The 19,851-nt window shown below is 52.2% G+C and overlaps 1 protein-coding gene across 5 annotated transcripts in view; it reads right to left on the bottom strand.

The window, feature by feature from the left end:
* RPGRIP1 (RPGR interacting protein 1) overlaps positions 1 to 19,851 on the bottom strand; it is an 86,048-nt gene that overhangs the window by 29,794 nt on the left and 36,403 nt on the right. For 2 of the 5 annotated variants that reach the window (XM_055289595.2, XM_055289597.2), the window contains exons 1-4: positions 9,734 to 10,024; positions 7,091 to 7,251; positions 6,151 to 6,294; positions 5,550 to 5,700 (exon numbers count right to left, since the gene is read on the bottom strand). In XM_055289595.2, the coding sequence (XP_055145570.1) occupies positions 5,550 to 5,700; positions 6,151 to 6,294; positions 7,091 to 7,251; positions 9,734 to 9,977 (700 nt within the window). In that variant the 5' untranslated portion in view covers positions 9,978 to 10,024. Of the gene's footprint in view, positions 1 to 5,549; positions 5,701 to 6,150; positions 6,295 to 7,090; positions 7,252 to 9,394; positions 9,470 to 9,733; positions 10,035 to 19,578; positions 19,653 to 19,851 lie in introns of those variants that run through there. The other 3 variants (XM_055289593.1, XM_055289596.2, XM_055289598.2) reach the window with 3 other exon arrangements.

Genomic DNA, 19,851 nt, shown 5'->3' with positions numbered 1-19,851 from the left:
AGCTCTTTCTTAGGGTAGAGGAAGGTGGACAAAAGAAATATAAAACACATGGTGGAAGTCCAACTTGTGATTATTTCAAGAAACCACGTGATTCAAAAGGAAAAGCAACAGAATGACAACCAGGAGCATTGAATTCTGATAGCCAAATAATCCAATGCCAGCTTTAGGGAGAAGGTACAAAAGGAGCGACTGGAAAGTAGATGCTAAACTTAGGAAAACACTGGGGGCACATTTTATCTTATATACGACATTGTTTTGGTGTACATCGTGGCCCTATGATTAACCGGTAATTCCATAAGAGAAGTACTAGAAACACAAAAATATGAATATTTCTACAAGTTTGGTATATTGGCCGTGGAGATAATAGCAAGTTGCAGACATAGTGTCTATGACATTATATTGAATCCCACCAAGAAATGCTTCTCCTTCTCCAGCGAGGTCAGTCACGAGATCTTTCATTCTCTTCAGAATTTGGTTTCAACATAAGAAGGCAAAAAGTACATTATAAGTTAAAGAGTAAAAAGTGGGAAAGTTATTATTATAAGTTAAAGAGTAAAAAGTGGGAAAAGAGACTTACTGGAAAGTGGTAGGAAATATTGGCAGTGGGATGCAAAGATAGGTAGACAGTCTAGCAAATCTGGGTATTATCTCCCAAGTCCAACCAATCAGAAACTTTGATATATAGCCTGCTTCAAATTGGGAAATATTTGAGTCATCACAATGTGCTGCTGCTGAAGGTCCTATTTTAAGAGTTAAAGCAGTAGAATAAAATATTCTGGATACATCGGAATGTCTTCATGACACACACACACACGAATAAGGAGACTACTTTCTTAATTAACAAGATTAATATAATTAAACATAATATACTTAAAATTTTGCATTACATGATGCAGGAGTAATAATCTCAACATAAAAAGAATTTCTATAAATCAATAGGATACTGTTAAGAAGTAGGCAAGCTTCCTTCCTTCCTTCCTTCCTTCCTTCCTTCCTTCCTTCCTTCCTTCCTTCCTTCCTTCCTTCCTTCCTTTCTTTCTTTCTTTCCCTCTCTGGCCCAGGCTACAATCTACTCGGCTTGCTGCTGCCCGCGCCGCGGACTGCCTGGGACTCCCGGCGCCCACCACCGCTGCCTGCCTTTTCTCCTTTGGATGCAGGCACGCGTTCGCCATCTTGGCCACGCTGGTCGCCAGCTCCTGACACCGAGTGCTCTGCCCGCCTTAGCCTCCCGAGGTACTGGGACTACAGACGGAGTCTCGCTCACCCAGTGCTCGCTGTTGCCCGGGCTGGAATGCGGTGGCGTGGTCTGGCCTCGCGGCAGCCTCTACCCCCCGGCCGCCTGCCTTGGCCTGCCAGGGTGCTGGGATTGCAGCCCCTGCCCGGCCGCCACCCCATCTGGAAGGTGGGGAGCGCCTCTGCCCGGCCGCCCCGTCTGGGAGGTGAGGAGCACCTCTGCCCGGCCGCCCCGTCTGGGAAGTGAGGAGCGCCTCTGCCCGGCCGCCCCATCTGGGAAGTGAGGAGCGCCTCTGCCCGGCCACCCACAGTCTGGGAAGTGAGGAGCGCCTCTGCCCGGCCACCCATCGTCTGGGAAGTGAGGAGCGCCTCTGCCCGGCCACCCATCGTCTGGGAAGTGAGGAGCGCCTCTGCCCGGCCGCCCCGTCTGGGAAGTGAGGAGCGCCTCTGCCCGGCCGCCCCGTCTGGGAAGTGAGGAGCGCCTCTGCCCGGCCTCCCATCGTCTGGGAGGTGAGGAGCGCCTCTGCCCGGCCGCCCCATCCGGGAGGAAGTGAGGAGCGCCTCTGCCCGGCCACCCCGTCCGGGAAGAAGTGAGGAGCGCCTCTGCCCGGCCGCCCCGTCCGGGAAGAAGTGAGGAGCGCCTCTGCCCGGCCGCCCCGTCCGGGAAGAAATGAGGAGCGCCTCTGCCCGGGCGCCCCGTCCGGGAAGAAGTGAGGAGCGCCTCTGCCCGGCCACCCATCGTCTGGGAAGTGAGGAGCGCCTCTGCCTGGCCACCCACTGTCTGGGAAGTGAGGAGCGCCTCTGCCCGGCCGCCCACCGTCTGGGAAGTGAGGAGCGCCTCTGCCCGGCCGCCCCGTCTGGGAAGTGAGGAGCGCCTCTGCCCGGCCGCCCCGTCTGGGAAGTGAGCAGCGCCTCTGCCCGGCCACCCCGTCCGGGAAGAAGTGAGGAGCGCCTCTGCCCGGCCGCCCCGTCCGGGGGGAAGTGAGGAGCGCCTCTGCCCAGGCGCCCCGTCCGGGAAGAAGTGAGGAGCGCCTCTGCCCGGCCGCCCCGTCCGGGAAGAAATGAGGAGCGCCTCTGCCTGGCCACCCACCGTCTGGGAAGTGAGGAGCGCCTCTGCCCGGCCACCCACCGTCTGGGAAGTGAGGAGCGCCTCTGCCCGGCCACCCACCATCTGGGAAGTGAGGAGCGCCTCTGCCCGGCCACCCACCGTCTGGGAAGTGAGGAGCGCCTCTGCCCGGCCGCCCCGTCTGGGAAGTGAGGAGCGCCTCTGCCCGGCCACCCATCGTCTGGGAAGTGAGGAGCGCCTCTGCCCGGCCACCCATCGTCTGGGAAGTGAGGAGCGCCTCTGCCCGGCCACCCTGTCTGGGAAGTGAGGAGCGCCTCTGCCCGGCCGCCCCGTCTGGGAAGTGAGGAGCGCCTCTGCCCGGCCACCCATCGTCTGGGAAGTGAGGAGCGCCTCTGCCCGGCCTCCCATCATCTGGGAGTTGAGGAGCGCCTCTGCCCGGCCGCCCCGTCCGGGAGGAAGTGAGGAGCGCCTCTGCCCGGCCGCCCCGTCCGGGAAGAAGTGAGGAGCGCCTCTGCCCGGCGGCCCCGTCTGGGAGGTGAGGAGCGCCTCTGCCCGGCCACCCATCGTCTGGGAGGTGAGGAGCGCCTCTGCCCGGCCACCCATCGTCTGGGAGGTGAGGAGCGCCTCTGCCCGGCCACCCATCGTCTGGGAGGTGAGGAGCGCCTTTGCCCGGCCACCCATCGTCTGGAAAGTGAGGAGCGCCTCTGCCCGGCTGCCCCATCTGGGAAGTAAGGAGTGCCTCTGCCCGGCCACCCATCGTCTGGGAGGTGAGGAGCGCCTCTGCCCGACCACCCATCGTCTGAGAAGTGAGGAGCGCCTCTGCCCGGCCACCTATCGTCTGGGAAGAACTGAGGAGCGTCTCTGCCTGGCCGCCCCGTCTGGGAAGTGAGGAGCCCCTCTGCCCGGCCGCCCCGTGTCTGGGTAGAAGTGAGAAGCTCCTCTGCCTGGCCGCTCCGTCTGGGAGGTCTACCACGGAGGCCAGAAGCAATGTGGGGGCTGGACGTGGTGGCTCACGCCTGTGGTCCCGGCACTCTGGGGGGCGAGGCGGGTTGATCACTTCGGGCTAGGAGTTCGAGACCAGTCTGGCCAACTTGGCGAAACATGAAGAATACAACAGACAAACCAACCAACCAACTCAATGACAACAAAACAGGTCTACCCTGGAGTCATACTCTAATTTTTTCTATTTTCCTCCCTTTCTGATCCTTTATCCCACTTTCTTTTTCTTCCTCTTCCTTCTCCCTCTTCTTTGTCAAATAGAGGATTGAGTTATTATCACTGAAAAAAAAAAAAAAAAGAAGTAGGCAAAGGATAGGAACGGTCAACTCTCACAAGGAATAATACAAATAACTGGTGAACATAGAAAAACTCTTTAGCCTTACCAGTGATCAAAGAACTATTAGCTAAAGCAAATAAATCTTCAGACATAGGTAGGAGCAGTGAGCTTTTATCAGACTCACCCTGACATGGATAAATTATGGCCCAGAGACACTTATGTGCTTATATTCTTTTTTTTTTTCTTTTTGAGACAGAGTTTTGCTCTTGTTGCCTAGGCTGGAATGCAATGGCCTGGTCTTGGCTCACTGCAACTTTGCCTCCCAGATTCAAGCGATTCTCCTGTCTCAGCCTCCCAAGTAGCTGGGATTACAGGTGCCCGCCACCACGCCCAGCTAATTTTTATATTTTTAGTAGCGATGGGGTTTCACCATGTTGGTCAGGCTGGTCTCGAACTCCTGACCTCAGGCAATCTGCCCGCCTCGTCCTCCCAAAGTGCTGGGATTACAGGTGTGAGCCACCGTGCCTGGCCATGTCCCTTTATTCTATTCCATGCTCACTAAGAAACCTACTTACTGATTTTGCTTCCCGAAAGAGGGCTGCCCTGAACTGTGGCTCCAGATTTCTCATGGCAGCAATGGAATAGTCACTATTGTAAAATAATAAACATTTGGGTTTAAATATCAGCTTCTGGTTAATTTGGTTTCTGTGAGTCAGATCTTTCACCACTGGGTATAATAACAAAGCCAAGTGTCTTGGCAAACAAGCCTGAGACCAGGCTCTGGTCAGCAGTTGCTACACTAAGTATAGGAGGCACCACAATATGAAACTTGCATTCAGTGTCCAGCCAGCTGCCCTGTCATCCTCAAATTGCAACAAAGATTTTAGAGATTTTTTTGTTTGTTTGTTTGTTTTTTTGAGACGGAGTCTTGCTCTTTCGCCCAGGCTGGAGTGCAGTGGCACAATCTCGGCTCACTGCAAGCTCCGCGTCCCGGGTTCACGCCATTCTCCTGCCTCAGCCTCTCCGAGTAGCTGGGACTACAGGCGCCCGCCACCACGCCCGGCTAATTTTTTGTATTTTTTTTTTTTAGTAGAGACGGGGTTTGACCGTGGTCTCCATCTCCTGACCTTGTGATCCGCCCGCCTCGGCCTCCCAAAGTGCTGGGATTACAAGCGTGAGCCACCGCGCCCGGCCAGATTTTAGAGATTTTAAGAGAGAAATCACTGACAAGAATAACAGGAGATGAGTGATGGAGTTCTATTATCCAAATAAAACTGCTTTGAGGAAACAGTGACTAGGAGAGAGGGACAGGGGAGAGGAGCAAGAGAGAAAGAATGAGAGAGAGAGAGAGAGAGAGACTGTGTGTTACACCACCACCCTGACAGCCAACAGTGACACTCATTCTCACAACAGAATTAAGCCCCTGGAAGCAATTGCTGGGCCCTCTTGAAACTCTACAGAGAAATCAGAAAAACATGATGGAGGGAAAGAAGCTGCTAACATGTATTAAAACAACAAAGATGGGCCGGGCGCAGTGGCTCACACCTGTAATCCCATCACTTTGGGAGGCCGAGGCGGGTGGATCACCTGAGGTCAGAAGTTCCAGACCAACCTGGCCAACATGGTGAAACCCCGTCTCTACTAAAAATACAAAAAATTAGCCAGGCATGGTGGCGGACATCTGTCATCCCAGCTACTCAGGAGGCTGAGGCAGGAGAATTGCTTGAACCTGGGAGGCAGAGGTTGCAGTGAGCCAAGATCGCACCACTGCACTCCAGCCTGAGCGACAGAGCAAGACCCTGTCTCAAAAACAAACAAAAAAAACACAACAAAAATGATAGGATAAAGAACAAGAGGGATAAGTCATATGCTAAGGATATGAGAGGCACCCTTCTTGACAAGTACACAGAGTGGAACACAGGCGTTAGCTATGGAAGGGTCCCGAAGTGAGGAGAACAAAGGACTAAGACTTGCCAGATGTTGGAAGGTCATGGCTTCTTAAAATACCTTCCAGCTGCTTGATACGGTTATTCTTCAGGTCTAGTAGTCGAGTCAACCTCTCCAGCTTTTCTTTGTGATCTCTATTATCATTGTCAGCTTTTGTCATCATTGCCTCCAGTTCCTCCTGAAACAAAATAATGTCTGAACTTTTCTATCTCAATGGCCTAAAACCAAAGAGCGTAAAAAATGTGGCACTGGCTAGGTCAAGAACACTGCTATCCTTAGCTGGGAAGGTTCACCCACTAGAAGAAGGTTTGGTTTCCTTGCAGACCCCTCCAAGACTAGTTGTGCTGTCAGTGAGGTAGGGTGGTTCCTAGGACTGGCAAAATTTGAACCCAGAAACCTTATGCTTGCCATTGGCACAGGCTGCCCCATCACTGGCTCCTAGTGCCAAGGTGCCGTGGGCACGTGTGAGTCCTCAAGTTCTTCAAAGGACAGCCATTGTGTGTTTACTCAGGATAGCACATCACCTGGCATCAGCCCTGGAAACTTAGGTCTTGCTTCATTCCCAGTCCTGTGAGTGGTTCCCAAATTCCTATTATCCATCCCCTTCCTGTACCATCTTTCCTTGCACCTGATAACACACGTTGATTTTGCGCTGCAGAATAAGCATGTCCCTGGTCTTTTCTAGTTCCAGTGTGGTCTCTGCGTGTGATACTTGCAACTCATTTAGCACCTGGGACAGTTTCTTTTCTTCTTGGTTTTTGGGTTCACTTGGCTGTAGAGGGAAACGCATTGGTAAAAGGGAGTATAAATATGACAGGCAAAGTAATAATGATTCTCCATAAAACAGTTGTTGGTAGTAGTAAAATGCCAGCAGCAGCAACTACTCCAAAATGTCAACGAGGACCTGTATGACTTCACAAATGCTCTTTCCCCTAGTTCTCATGTTCAGCAGCAGCAGTGAAGGGAGATTATACAGCCACTAATGGCTGTTTGCTTTTCCACAGGTATTTTCAAGTCCTCATCTGAAAAAGATTCTAAATTTTATGAGCTGCAAAGAGTGGAAGAAACGGGTGGAGCTCATGAAGTTCTCTAGGCTCAGCCTTCTCATAGTTTTCCAAAAAGTGTCCTCAAGCCAGGCACGGTGGCTCATGCCTGTAATCCCAGAGCTTTGGGAGGCTGAGTCGGGCGGATCACCTGAGGTCAGGAGTTCGAGACCAGCCTGGCCAAAATGGCGAAACCCTGTCTCTACTAAAAATACAAAAAATTAGCTGGCTGTGGTGGCAGGCACATGTAAGCCCAGCTACTCGGGAGGCTGAGGCAGGAGAATTGCTTAAACCCGGGAGGAAAAGACTGCCGTGCAGTGAGCCGAGATCGCGCCATTGCACTCCAGCCTGGGAAACAAGAGCAAAACTCCATCTCAAAAAAAAAAACCAAAAAACAAAAAAAACAGTGTCCTCAGTCAGGACAAAATATTATTTAGTTAGTTTTCTAATCTCGTCATCTTCCCTAGAGATATTTGCCAGAGATCTTTCTGCAGAGTAGACTAGTTTGTTTAAAGAGGCTCTTACCTTGATCTGAGTGTTCTCTTGCAATACAGCTGGGTGAGCGGCTGGTTCAGATTGCCTGTCAAGAGGTTGGGAAATTGTGGCTGCCTTTTGGAGGAGCTCTACTTCCTGTTTATGCTTCTGAAGTATGTTGGCAACTTCAAGCTTCAGATCCTCATTTTGGGCTGGGGAAAAAATAATCCAAAAATTTGAAACTCTGTAGTTATTCATCACCACGGTCAGAGTTGGATCAAGTGTGAATTTAATCTTCCCACTAAAGTTTAATTAATGTTATAAATTTGAGAAGCAATTCTCTATTATTTCTACAGAGGAGGCCTCTAGCTTATTGACTCAGTAAACTGAGGTGATACTACTTGCACTCCGAAAACAAAACAAAAGACACCTGCAGAACGGTAAAGTGGAAAGTGGAACAACAATAACAACACGAAACAGAAAGGGAATCACTTGACTGACTAGGGCAATCCAAACTTTTTGACAGCAGCATCGAAACCAGTATCTCACTAACTCCACCCCAACTCCATTTTGACTTCTAGGTTATTAGCTCTCTGCGGCACTCATCTTCACACCCACCCTGGCCTGGATGGAGGATGGGCATTTCTGTGTTCCAATGTGTGTGTATGTGTTTCTTTTTCTCTTTAGACAGTCTTACTCCATCACTCAGGATGGAGTGCAGTGGCGCGATCTTGGCTCCCTGCAACCTCTGCCTCCAGAGTTCAACAATTCTTGTGCCTCAGCCTCCCGAGTAGCTGGTATTACAGGCGCACGACACTACGACTGGCTAATTTTCGTGTTTTTAGTAAAGATGGGGTTTCACCATGTTGGTCAGGCTGGTCTCAAACTCCTGGCCTCATGTGATCTGCTGGCCTCGGCCTCCCAATGTGCTGGGATTACAGGCGTGAGCCATCACAACAGGCTGTGTGTGTGTTTTTCAGGGAAGAAAGGTAATCAGTATTTAGTGAGCAGATCATTTCCATCATGCCTTAGAGAAGGGATTAAGTTAGATTGCCCTGAAGGTCCTTACAAGACTTCATTTGTGCTTCATACATACTAATTGGCATGTGCTCCTAAAAGTGGTTCTTGCCTCTATTTTTCTTGATTTCACATATTTCTTTCCCTTCGGTTTCCTATTTTTTTTTTTTTTTTGAGATGGAGTCTTGCTCTGTCGCCCAGGCTGGAGTGCAGTGGCATGATCTCGGCTCACTGCAAGCTCCGCCTCCCGGGTTCACGCCATTCTCCTACCTCAGCCTCCCAAGTAGCTGAGACTACAGGCGCCCGCCACAATGCCCAGCTAATTTTTTGTTTTTTTAGTAGAGATGGGGTTTCACCATGTTAGCCAGGATGGTCTCGATCACCTGACCTCATGATCCACCCGCCTTCGCCTCCCAAAATGCTGGGATTACAGGCGTGAGCCACCGCGCCCGGCCCGGTTTCCTATTTGAATACACTAAAATTTGATGAGATATAAATTTGATAAGACTAAAGATTAAGGTCCAGGCTAGGAAAAAGTAGTAAGACGAAGGTCTGACAGTATTTAAAAATGCTCCAAATACCTATCTCCTGAGATCCAAGGGTTAAGACGGGGGTGAAATGGTAGTGGTAACCAAGAATAGTAATTTGCTACTCAATTTCAAGAATTGGGTGGCAAAAAAAAAAAAAAAAGTATCCCAGGTTACCTCTAAAATGACGAGAATGATAAAAGACAGAGAAATTCACTTTCAATACTTTCAGCCAGGTGTAGTGGCTTTCACCTGTAATCCCAGCACTTTGGGAGGCTGAGGCGGGTGGATCACTTGAGGTCAGTTTGAGATCAGCCTGGCCAACATAGTGAACCATCGTCTCTAATAAAATATACAAAAAATTAGCTGGGTGTGGTGGTGGGCACCTGTAATCCCAGCAACTCGGGAGGCTGAGGCAGGAGAGTCTCTTGAACCTGGGAGGAGGATGTTGCAGTGAGCCCAGATCGCATCACTGTACTCCAGCCTGGGTGACACAGCAAGACTCTCTCAGAAAAAACAAACAAAACAAAACAAAACTTTCAATAAACTGAATGTTTAAAAAACATAATAAATTAAAAACTGGCAGGCTGGGCACAGTGGTGCACGCCTGTAATCCCAGCACTTTGGGAAGCTAAGGCTGGTGGATCATCTGAGGTCAGGAGTTCACGACCAGTCTAACTAACATGGTAAAACCCCATCTCTACTAAATAAAAAAAAAAAAAAAAAAAAAAAAAAAAAAATAGCCAGGCATGGTGGTGCATGCCTGTAATCCGATCTACTTGGGAGGCTGAGATAGGAGAATTGCTTATACCTGGGAGGTGAAGGTTGCAGTGAGCTGAAATCGCGCCATTGCACTCGAGCCTGAGCAACAAGAGCGAAACTCCACCTCAAAAACAAACAAACAAAGAAACTAGCATCTTCTCAAGTGGAAAGATTATATATGAAAAAGTATACATGAGAGGTAGCTAAGTGTCATGCTTTCCTGACTGAAGATCTGATCTATTGCTAGTGTTCTCATTCTAGTTACCTACAACCCACAAAAGAACAGGATCAAGTGAGGGGATTCAAGAAATGATGGCTCAAGTTATCTTTTCCCAAACCAGAGGTAGAGGATGCCACATTTGAGAGAGCTCTTCAAGGTCCAACCTACCTTTCTCCCTGGACAGCTCAAGTAAAACTTTTCTCTTCTCCTCCAGCTCAGCATCCAGCCGATCCTGCAGCTGAGAGACTTGCTGCTGTAGCTGTTCCGCTATGGACTCGTTGCTCCAGTGGGGCTGACTACTGCTGTCCAGCATGCTGACAACGGAAAGCAAGCTCTCAGATGGATACCCCAAGCTGTGTGACATGACGTCTTTATTATCCAGTTTCAGCATCTCCTGGACCCAGTTCCTCATTCATTCCCCTACATGTTTTTTCTGCCTTTGCTTTATTCATAACTGTCATTTACCAACTGCCTTGGAACTTTTGAGTCCTACTGAGTTATTGCTCAGTACCATTTCTGTTTAGGTCTCAGATATCTGACTGAGCAAACACTCCAAGTCATATCCATTTCCCAAGGAACTTCTCCATCATGATGGCTTTCTTTAGTCAGGGAACTATGCACCAAGACCTTCTCAGGCCTGCCGGATTAGAAATGAGGAACAAGGGCCGGGCGCGGTGGCTCACGCCTGTAATCCCAGCACTTTGGGAGGCCGAGGCGGGCGGATCACGAGGTCAGGAGATCGAGACCATCCTGGCTAACACGGTGAAACCCCGTCTCTACTAAAAATACAAAAAATTAGCCGGGCGAGGTGGCGGGCGCCTGTAGTCCCAAGCTACTCGGAGAGGCTGAGGCAGGAGAATGGCGTGAACCCCGGGGGGCGGAGCCTGCAGTGAGCCGAGATCGCGCCACTGCACTCCAGCCCAGCCTGGGTGAAAGAGCGAGACTCCGTCTCAAAAAAAAAAAAAAAAAAGAAATGAGGAACAAAATCTTCCTTTTCTCATACCACATGCCTCCATCTACTTTCACCAACGGTTAGTTTAGAGAATATTTGTCTTTTTTTTTTTTTTTTTTGAGATGGAGTCTTGCTCTGTCGCCCAGGCTGGAGGGCAGTGGCACGATCTCGGCTCACTGCAAGCTCTGCCTCCTGGGTTCACGCCATTCTCCTACCTCAGCCCCCCAAGTAGCTGGGATTACAGGCATGAGCCACCGTGCCCGGCCAAGAATATTTGTCTTTGACCTAGATTATAAATTACTATGCTGAAGGGCAGGAATTAAACTTTTCAACAACCGTGTCCTCCACCCTATTGTATCAAGCTGTCAGGGCAGACCCATTTTGAGTATAAAATACACATGGCTGGTTCCTTTTTTTTTTTTTTTGAGACGTTATCTCGAACTATCACCCAGGTTGGAGTGCAGGGGTGCAATCTTGGCTCACTGCAACCTCCGCCTCCCAGGTTCAAGCAATTCTCCTGCCTCAGCCTCCTGAGTAGCTGGGATTAAAGGCACCCACCACCAGGACCAGCTAATTTTTTTTTTTTTTTTTTTTTTTTTTTGAGACAGAGTCTCGCTGTGTCACCCAGGCTGGAGTGCAGTGGCGCGATCTCGGCTCACTGCAAGCTCCGCCTCCCGGGTTCACGCCATTCTCCTGCCTCAGCCTCTCCGAGTAGCTGGGACTACAGGCGCCCGCCACCACGCCCGGCTAATTTTTTGTATTTTTAGTAGAGACGGGGTTTCACCGTGGTCTCGATCTCCTGACCTCGTGATCCGCCCGCCTTGGCCTCCGAAAGTGCTGGGATTACAAGCGTGAGCCACCGCGCCCGGCCAATTTTTGTATTTTTAATAGAGACGGGGTTTCACAGTGTTGGCTGTGCTGGTCTTGAATTCCTGACCTCAGGTGATCCACCTGCCTCGGCCTCCCAAAGTGTTGGGATTATAGGTGTAAGCCACCATGCCCAGCCACATGCCTAGTTCTTGATCATTCATACAAATGAAATGACACTAATAATCAAACAATTATTTCTTTTTATGTCTTATTTCTTTTTTTTTTTATTAATTTTTGCATACAAAAACAATAAACATTTTCTTTTTTTTTTTTTTTTTTTTTTTGAGACGGAGTCTCGCTCTGTTGCCCAGGCTGGAGTGCAGTGGCGTGATCTCGGCTCACTGCAAGCTCCGCCTCCCGGGTTCACGCCATTCTCCTGCCTCAGCCTCTCCAAGTAGCTGGGACTACAGGCGCCCGCCACCACGCCCGGCTAATTTTTTTTTTTGTATTTTTAGTAGAGACAGGGTTTCACAGTGGTCTCGATCTCCTGACCTCGTGATCCGCCCGCCTCGGCCTCCCAAAGTGCTGGGATTACAAGCGTGAGCCACCGCGCCCGGCTAACAATAAACATTTTCTAAAAATACATACAAACAAAAAGATGCGTATCAAACATATTAGGAAGGTTGCACATGGGAAGTCGGGGAATAGAAATGGGGGGTGGGAGTTAAAATAAATGAGAGAGGGACTTTATATGGATCAGTGACAATAACTCAATCCTCTATTTGACAAAGAAGAGGGAGAAGGAAGAGGAAGAAAAAGAAAGTGGGATAAAGGATCAGAAAGGGAAGAAAATAAAAAAAATTAGAGTATGACTCCAGGGTAGACCTGTTTTGTTGTCACTGAGTTGGTTGGTTGGTTTGTCTGTTGTATTCTTCATGTTTCGCCAAGTTGGCCAGACTGGTCTCGAACTCCTAGCCCGAAGTGATCAACCCGCCTCGCCCCCCAGAGTGCCGGGACCACAGGCGTGAGCCACCACGTCCAGCCCCCACATTGCTTCTGGCCTCCGTGGTAGACCTCCCAGACGGAGCGGCCAGGCAGAGGAGCTCCTCACTTCTACCCAGACACAGGGTGGCCGGGCAGAGGAGCTCCTCACTTCCCAGACGGAGTGGCCAGGCAGAGACGCTCCTCACTTCTTCCCAGACGATAGGTGGCCGGGCAGAGGCGCTCCTCACTTCCCAGACGATAGGTGGCCGGGCAGAGGCGCTCCTCACCTCCCAGACGATGGGTGGCCGGGCAGAGGCGCTCCTCACCTCCCAGACGATGGGTGGCCGGGCAGAGGCACTCTTCACTTCCCAGACGATGGGTGGCCGGGCAGAGGCACTCCTCACTTCCCAGATGGGGCAGCCGGGCAGAGGCGCTCCTCACTTCCCAGATGATGGGTGGCCGGGCAGAGGCGCTCCTCACCTCCCAGACGATGGGTGGCCGGGCAGAGGCGCTCCTCACCTCCCAGACGATGGGTGGCCGGGCAGAGGCGCTCCTCACTTCTTCCCGGACGGGGCGGCCGGGCAGAGGCGCTCCCCACTTCTTCCCGGACGGGGCGGCCGGGCAGAGGCGCTCCCCACTTCTTCCCGGACGGGGCGCCCGGGCAGAGGCGCTCCCCACTTCTTCCCGGACGGGGCGGCCGGGCAGAGGCGCTCCCCACTTCTTCCCGGACGGGGCGCCCGGGCAGAGGCGCTCCCCACTTCTTCCCGGACGGGGCGGCCGGGCAGAGGCGCTCCCCACTTCTTCCCGGACGGGGCGGCCGGGCAGAGGCGCTCCTCACTTCTTCCCGGACGGGGCGGCCGGGCAGAGGCGCTCCTCACTTCTTCCCGGACGGGGCGGCCGGGCAGAGGCGCTCCTCAACTCCCAGACGATGGGTGGCCGGGCAGAGGCGCTGCTCACTTCCCAGACGATGGGTGGCCGGGCAGAGGCACTCCTCACTTCCCAGACGGGGCGGCCGGGCAGAGGCGCTCCTCACTTCCCAGACGGGGCGGCCGGGCAGAGGCGCTCCTCACTTCCCAGACGGTGGGTGGCCGGGCAGAGGCGCTCCTCACTTCCCAGACGGTGGGTGGCCGGGCAGAGGCGCTCCTCACTTCCCAGACGGTGGGTGGCCGGGCAGAGGCGCTCCTCACTTCCCAGACGGTGGGTGGCCGGGCAGAGGCGCTCCTCACTTCCCAGATGGGGCAGCCGGGCAGAGGCGCTCCTCACTTCTTCCCGGACGGGGCGCCCGGGCAGAGGCGCTCCTCATTTCTTCCCAGACGGGGCGGCCGGGCAGAGGCGCTCCTCACTTCCCAGACGGGGCGGCCGGGCAGAGGCGCTCCTCACTTCTTCCCGGACGGGGCGGCCGGGCAGAGGCGCTCCTCACTTCCCAGACGATGGGTGGCCGGGCAGAGGTGCTCCTCACCTCCCAGACGGGGCGGCCGGGCAGAGGCGCTCCTCACTTCCCAGACGGGGCGGCCGGGCAGAGGCGCTCCTCACTTCTTCCCGGACGGGGCGGCCGGGCAGAGGCGCTCCTCACTTCCCAGACGGGGCGGCCGGGCAGAGGCGCTCCTCACTTCCCAGACGGGGCGGCCGGGCAGAGGCGCTCCTCACTTCTTCCCGGACGGGGCGGCCGGGCAGAGGCGCTCCTCACTTCCCAGACGATGGGTGGCCGGGCAGAGGCGCTCCTCACCTCCCAGACGGGGCGGCCGGGCAGAGGCGCTCCTCACTTCCCAGACGGGGTGGCCGGGCAGAGGCGCTCCTCACTTCCCAGACGATGGGTGGCCGGGCAGAGGCACTCCTCACTTCCCAGACGATGGGTGGCCGGGCAGAGGCGCTCCTCACTTCCCAGACGGGGCGGCCGGGCAGAGGCGCTCCTCACTTCCCAGACGGTGGGTGGCCGGGCAGAGGCGCTCCTCACTTCCCAGACGATGGGTGGCCGGGCAGAGGCGCTCCTCACCTCCCAGACGGGGCGGCCGGGCAGAGGCGCTCCTCACTTCCCAGACGGGGTGGCCGGGCAGAGGCGCTCCTCACTTCCCAGACGGTGGGTGGCCGGGCAGAGGCGCTCCTCACTTCCCAGACGGTGGGTGGCCGGGCAGAGGCGCTCCTCACTTCCCAGACGGTGGGTGGCCGGGCAGAGGCGCTCCTCACTTCCCAGACTGTGGGTGGCCGGGCAGAGGCGCTCCTCACTTCCCAGACGGTGGGTGGCCGGGCAGAGGCGCTCCTCACTTCCCAGATGGTGGGTGGCCGGGCAGAGGCGCTCCTCACTTCCCAGACGGGGCGGCCGGGCAGAGGCGCTCCCCACCTCCCAGACGGGGCGGCGGCCGGGCAGGGGCTGCAATCCCAGCACCCTGGTAGGCCAAGGCAGGCGGCTGGGGGGCGGAGGCTGCCGCGAGGCCAGACCACGCCACCGCACTCCAGCCTGGGCAACACCGAGCACTGGGTGAGCGAGACTCCGTCTGTAGTTCCAGTAGCTCGGGAAGCTGAGGCGGGCAGAGCACTCGGCGTGAGGAGCTGGCGACGAGCGTGGCCAAGATGGCGAACGCGTGCCTGCCGTGAAAGGAGAAAAGGCAGGCAGCGGTGGCGCGCGGCAGCAGACCCAGGCAGTCCGCGGCGCGGGCAGCCGCAAGCCGAGTAGATTGCAGCCTGGGCCAGAGAGGGAAAAGAAGAAAGAGGAAAGAAAGAAAGAAAGAAAGAAAGAGAGAGAGAGAGAGAGAGAGAGAGGGAGGGAGGGAGGGAGGGAGGAAGGAAGGAAGGAAGGAAGGAAGGAAGGAAGGAGAAAGAAAGAAAGAAAAGCTTTATGTCTTATTTCTTATTTATCATTTTAGTAAATGTGGTTTAAAAATAATTTACTGGGCTGGGCACAGTGGCTCACGCCTGCAATCCCAGCACTTTGGGAGGCCGAGGAGGGTGGATCACGAGGTCAGGAGTTCGAGACCGGCCTGGCCAACATAGTGAAACCCCGTTTCTACTAAAAATACAAAAAGTTAGCCGGGTGTGGTGGCAGGTGCCTGTAACCCTAGCTACTCGGGAGGCTGAGGCAGAAGAATTGCTTAAACACCAGGAAGCAGGGATTGCAGTGAGCCGAGAATGTGCCACTGCACTCCAGCCTGGGCAACAGAGCAAGACTTCGTCTCAAAAAAAAAAAAATCACAAAAATTAGCTAGGCATGGTGGCACACCCCTGTGGTCCCACCTACTTGGGAGGCTGAGGAAGGAGAATCGCTTGAACCTAGGAGGCAGAGGTTGCAGTGAGCCGAGATCACACCACTGCACTCCACCCTGGGCAACAGAGTGAGACTGCCTCAAAAAAAAAAAAAAAAATAATAATAATAATAATAATAACCTACTTAGGCAAGTATTAACATTTCTTGGCATTTCCTGACCATATACCATGTAAAGACTCAAGAAAATAGTATTTTGAGTGATGAAGGGGAGAGGCAAATAGAAATGTCTATCACAGAGTAATGCCTACCAAAGTGGATACTCCCCACACTGCTTTATTTCACTGAGCTGAAGAACATCAGTTGTTCCTAGATGCTCCCATAAGACCTCCTCAATCTACCCCCTGCTGCCTTTACTAGATCAAAAGGTACTTTTAAGTTTTTGTTTTTGTTTTTGTTTTGAGACTGAGCCTCGCTCTGTCACCCAGGCTAGAATGCAGTGGCGCGATCTCGGCTCACTGCAAGCTCCGCCTCCCGGGTTCACGCCATTCTCCTGCCTCAGCCTCCTGAGTAGCTGGGACTACAGGCGCCCGCCACAATGCCCTGCTAATTTTTTGTATTTTTAGTGGAGACGGGATTTCACCATGTTAGCCAGGATGGTCTCCATCTCCTGACCTCGTGATCCGCCCGCCTTGGCCTTCCAAAGTGCTGGGATTACAGGCATGAACCATGGTGTCCGGCCCGGTACTTTTAAGTTTTAAAAACTTTTTTCTTGGCCGGGCGCAGTGGCTCACGCTTGTAATCCCAGCACTTTGGGAGGCCGAGGCGGGCGGATCATGAGGTCAGGAGATCGAGACCACAGTGAAACCCCGTCTCCACTAAAAAAATACAAAAAATTAGCCGGGCGTGGTGGCGGGCGCCTGTAGTCCCAGCTACTCGGAGAGGCTGAGGCAGGAGAATGGCGTGAACCCGGGAGGCGGAGCTTGCAGTGAGCCGAGATTGCGCCACTGCACTCCAGCCTGGGCGACAGAGCAAGACTCCGTCTCAAAAAAAAAAAAAAAAAAAAAAACTTTTTTCTTTTACTTACAGGTTGCTTTTTTGTTTGAGAGTCTCATTTTCTCACTGCACTGCACTGCGCATGGCTTGATGCAGCCTTGACCTCCTGGGCTCAAGCAATCCTCCTGCCTCAGCCTTCTGAGTATCTGGGAATACAGATGCACCCCACCATGCCCAGCTACTTTTTTTTTTTTTTTTTTTGAGACAGAGTCTTGCTCTGTTGCTCAGGCTAGAGTACAGTGGTGCAATCTCGGCTCACTGCAACCTCCACCTCCTGGGTCCAAGCAATTCGCCCTGCCTCAGCCTCCCAAGTATCTGGGATTACAGGCCCCTGCCACCACGCCCAGCTAATTTTTTGTATTTTTAGTAGAGACAGTGTTTTGCCATGTTGCTCAGGCTGGTCTCAAACTCCTGTGCTCAGCAGGTAATCTGCCCGCCTTGGCCTCTCAAAGTGCTAGAAGTACAGGCCTGAGCCACTGCGCCCAGCCGCCTGGCTAATTTTTTTTTTTTTTTTGAGACAGAGTTTTGCTCTTGTTGCCCAGGCTGGAGTGTAATGGCCTGATTTCGGCTCACCGCAACCTCTGCCTCCTGGGTTCAAGTGATTCTCCGCACCCGGCCGGCTAATTTTTAAAATAATTTGTGGAGACGGGGTTTCATCATGTTGCACAGGCTGGTCGTGAACTCCTGAGCTCCAGCGATACTCCTGCCTCAGCCTCCCAAAGTGCTGGGATTATAGGAATGAGCCACCATGCCAGGCCACTTCCAGTTCTTTTTAATTATAAAATTAATGAATGAATACATGCTCACTGTGGAAAATCAGAATAATATATCAGCATACAGAATAGGCCAGGGGTGGTGGCTCACGCCTGTAATCCCAACACTTTGGGAGGCCAAGGCAGGCAGATCACTTGAGCCCAGGAGTTTGAGACCAGCCTGGGCAATCTGGCGAAACCCTGTCTCTGCACAATATAGAAACTATTAGCTGGGTATGGCGGCATGTGCCTGTGGTCCCAGCTACTCAGGAGGCTGAGGTGGGAAAATCACTTGAGCCTGGGAGTTCAAGACCAACCTGGACAACGTGGCAAAACGCCATCTCTACAAAAGATACAAAAATTAGCCAGGCATGATGTTGTGCACCTGTGGTCCCAGCTCCTTGGGAGGCTGAGGTGGGAAGATTGCTTGAGCCTGAGAGGTGGAGGTTGCAGTGAGCTGAGATGACACCACTGCACTCCAGCCTGGGTAACAGAGTGAAACCCCATCTCAAGGAAAAAAAAAAAAGAATAAAAGTGAAGGTGCCCCTTTGCCTTATTCTAATCCTCTTATTAAAGGTTTGTAGAACCATACAGATACATAACATAAACCATGTCAGAGTTAACATATTCATTTTCAGCTTGCTTTTTCTTTCTACAATATATCTTTTTTTTTTTTTTTTTTTGAGATGAAGTCTTGCTCTGTCACCCAGGCTGAAGTCCAGTGGTGCAATCTCAGCTCACTGCAACCTCCGCCTCCTGGGTTCAAGCGATTCTTCTGCTTCAGCCATCTGAGTAGCTGGGATTACAGGTGCGCGCTACTATGCCTGGCTAATTTTTGTATTTTTAGTAGAGACAGGGTTTCATCATGCTGGTCAGGCTGGTCTCTAACTCCTGACCTTGTGATCCGGCCACCTCGGCCTCCCAAAGTGCTGGGATTCCAGGCATGAGCCACCGCGCCTGGCCATCTATCTCATTTTTAACAGCTGCATAGCACTTTGCTGTGAGGATGCAACATGCTTTATGTAATCAATCTCTTACCAGTGGTTTCCTTTTTATTTGTTTATTTGTTTTTGGTTTTTTGCTATTACTATCAGGGCAGTAATTAACATTCTTTTTTTTTTTTTCTTTTTGTGGAGAACAGGGTCTCACCATATTGCCCAGACAGGTCTCGAAGTTCTAGGCTCAAGTTATCCTCCCACCTCTGCCTCCCTAAGTGTTAGGATTACAGGTGTGAGCTGCTGCACCCAGCAACATTCTTATTATATATACATATTTGCACATACACAAGAGAATTTTTTCATTTTGATTCCCCCCCACCCCCCAAAAAATTTGGGGGCCAGACATGGTGGCTCATGCCTGTAATCCCAGCATTTTAGGAGGCTGATGCAGGCAGATGACTTGAGCCCAGGAGTTTGAAACCAGCCTGGGCAACCTGAAAAACCCTGTCTCTACAAAAAATAGAAAAAAATTAGCCAGGTGTGGCAGTGCACACCTGTAGTCCCAGCTACTGAGGAGGCTGAGGTGGGAGGATTGCTTGAGCCTGGGAGACTAGGGCTGCAGTAAGCTTAGAATGACACTGTATTCCAGCCTGGGCGACAGAGAGAAACTATGTATCAAAAAAAGAAAAAAGGAATTGCTGGTTAAAAAAAAAAAAAAAAGGAAGAGGCAGGAGAATCGTTTGAATCCAGGAGGCAGAAGTTGCAGTGAGCCAAGATCGCACCACTGTACTCCAGCCTGGGTGGCAGAGCGAGACTTCATCTCAAAAAAAAAAAAAGAAAGAAAAAGGATATGCACATTTAACATTTTAATAGTGTCAAATTCCCTTCCAAAAGACTGCCGATTTATATTCTCACTAACAATACTGAGTACCAATTTCCCGATATATTTATTAATGCCAGGTATTAGGAATGAACTTTTTTTTTTTTTGAGACGGAGTCTCGCTCTGTTACCCAGGCTGGAGTGCAGTGGCGCAATCTCGGCTCACTGCAAGCTCCGCCTCCCGGGTTCACGCCATTCTCCTGCCTCAGCCTCTCCGGGTAGCTGGGACTACAGGCGCCCGCCACCACACCCGGCTAATTTTTTTTGTATTTTTAGTAGAGACGGGGTTTCACCGTGGTCTCGATCGCCTGACCTCGTGATCCGCCCACCTCGGCCTCCCAAAGTGCTGGGATTACAAGCGTGAGCCACCGCGCCTGGCCAGGAATGAACTTTCTATAATGTCTTTCATAGTAACAATGCTCTGGGACCCAAATGTGGTACTCACCTTTCTAAGAGTTTGTCATAATTGTCATTCAGCAATTTTCGTTCTTTTTCCAAATCTTCAACTCTCTCCTGAAACTAAGAGTGATAGTAGCCCTTGAGATAAAATGTTAAAATCTATTCCCCTGCACAGGATTTCCCTTGTCCATGGCAGGGAGCGGGGTGGGTGAGAGGCTTTCTATTGCCATCTCCAGTGTCTGAGAAGCCATCTGACTAGAAAGACTTGAACCAATTGAAAGTCGGCTAGAAACTTTTATTGGAATTAATGAGGATTTTC

Source organism: Symphalangus syndactylus, chromosome 8 (genome assembly GCF_028878055.3).
Source record: "Symphalangus syndactylus isolate Jambi chromosome 8, NHGRI_mSymSyn1-v2.1_pri, whole genome shotgun sequence".
Classification (NCBI taxonomy): domain Eukaryota; kingdom Metazoa; phylum Chordata; class Mammalia; order Primates; family Hylobatidae; genus Symphalangus; species Symphalangus syndactylus.
Note: the sequence above shows the minus strand (reverse complement) of the source record. Positions and strands in the feature narration are given on the sequence as shown.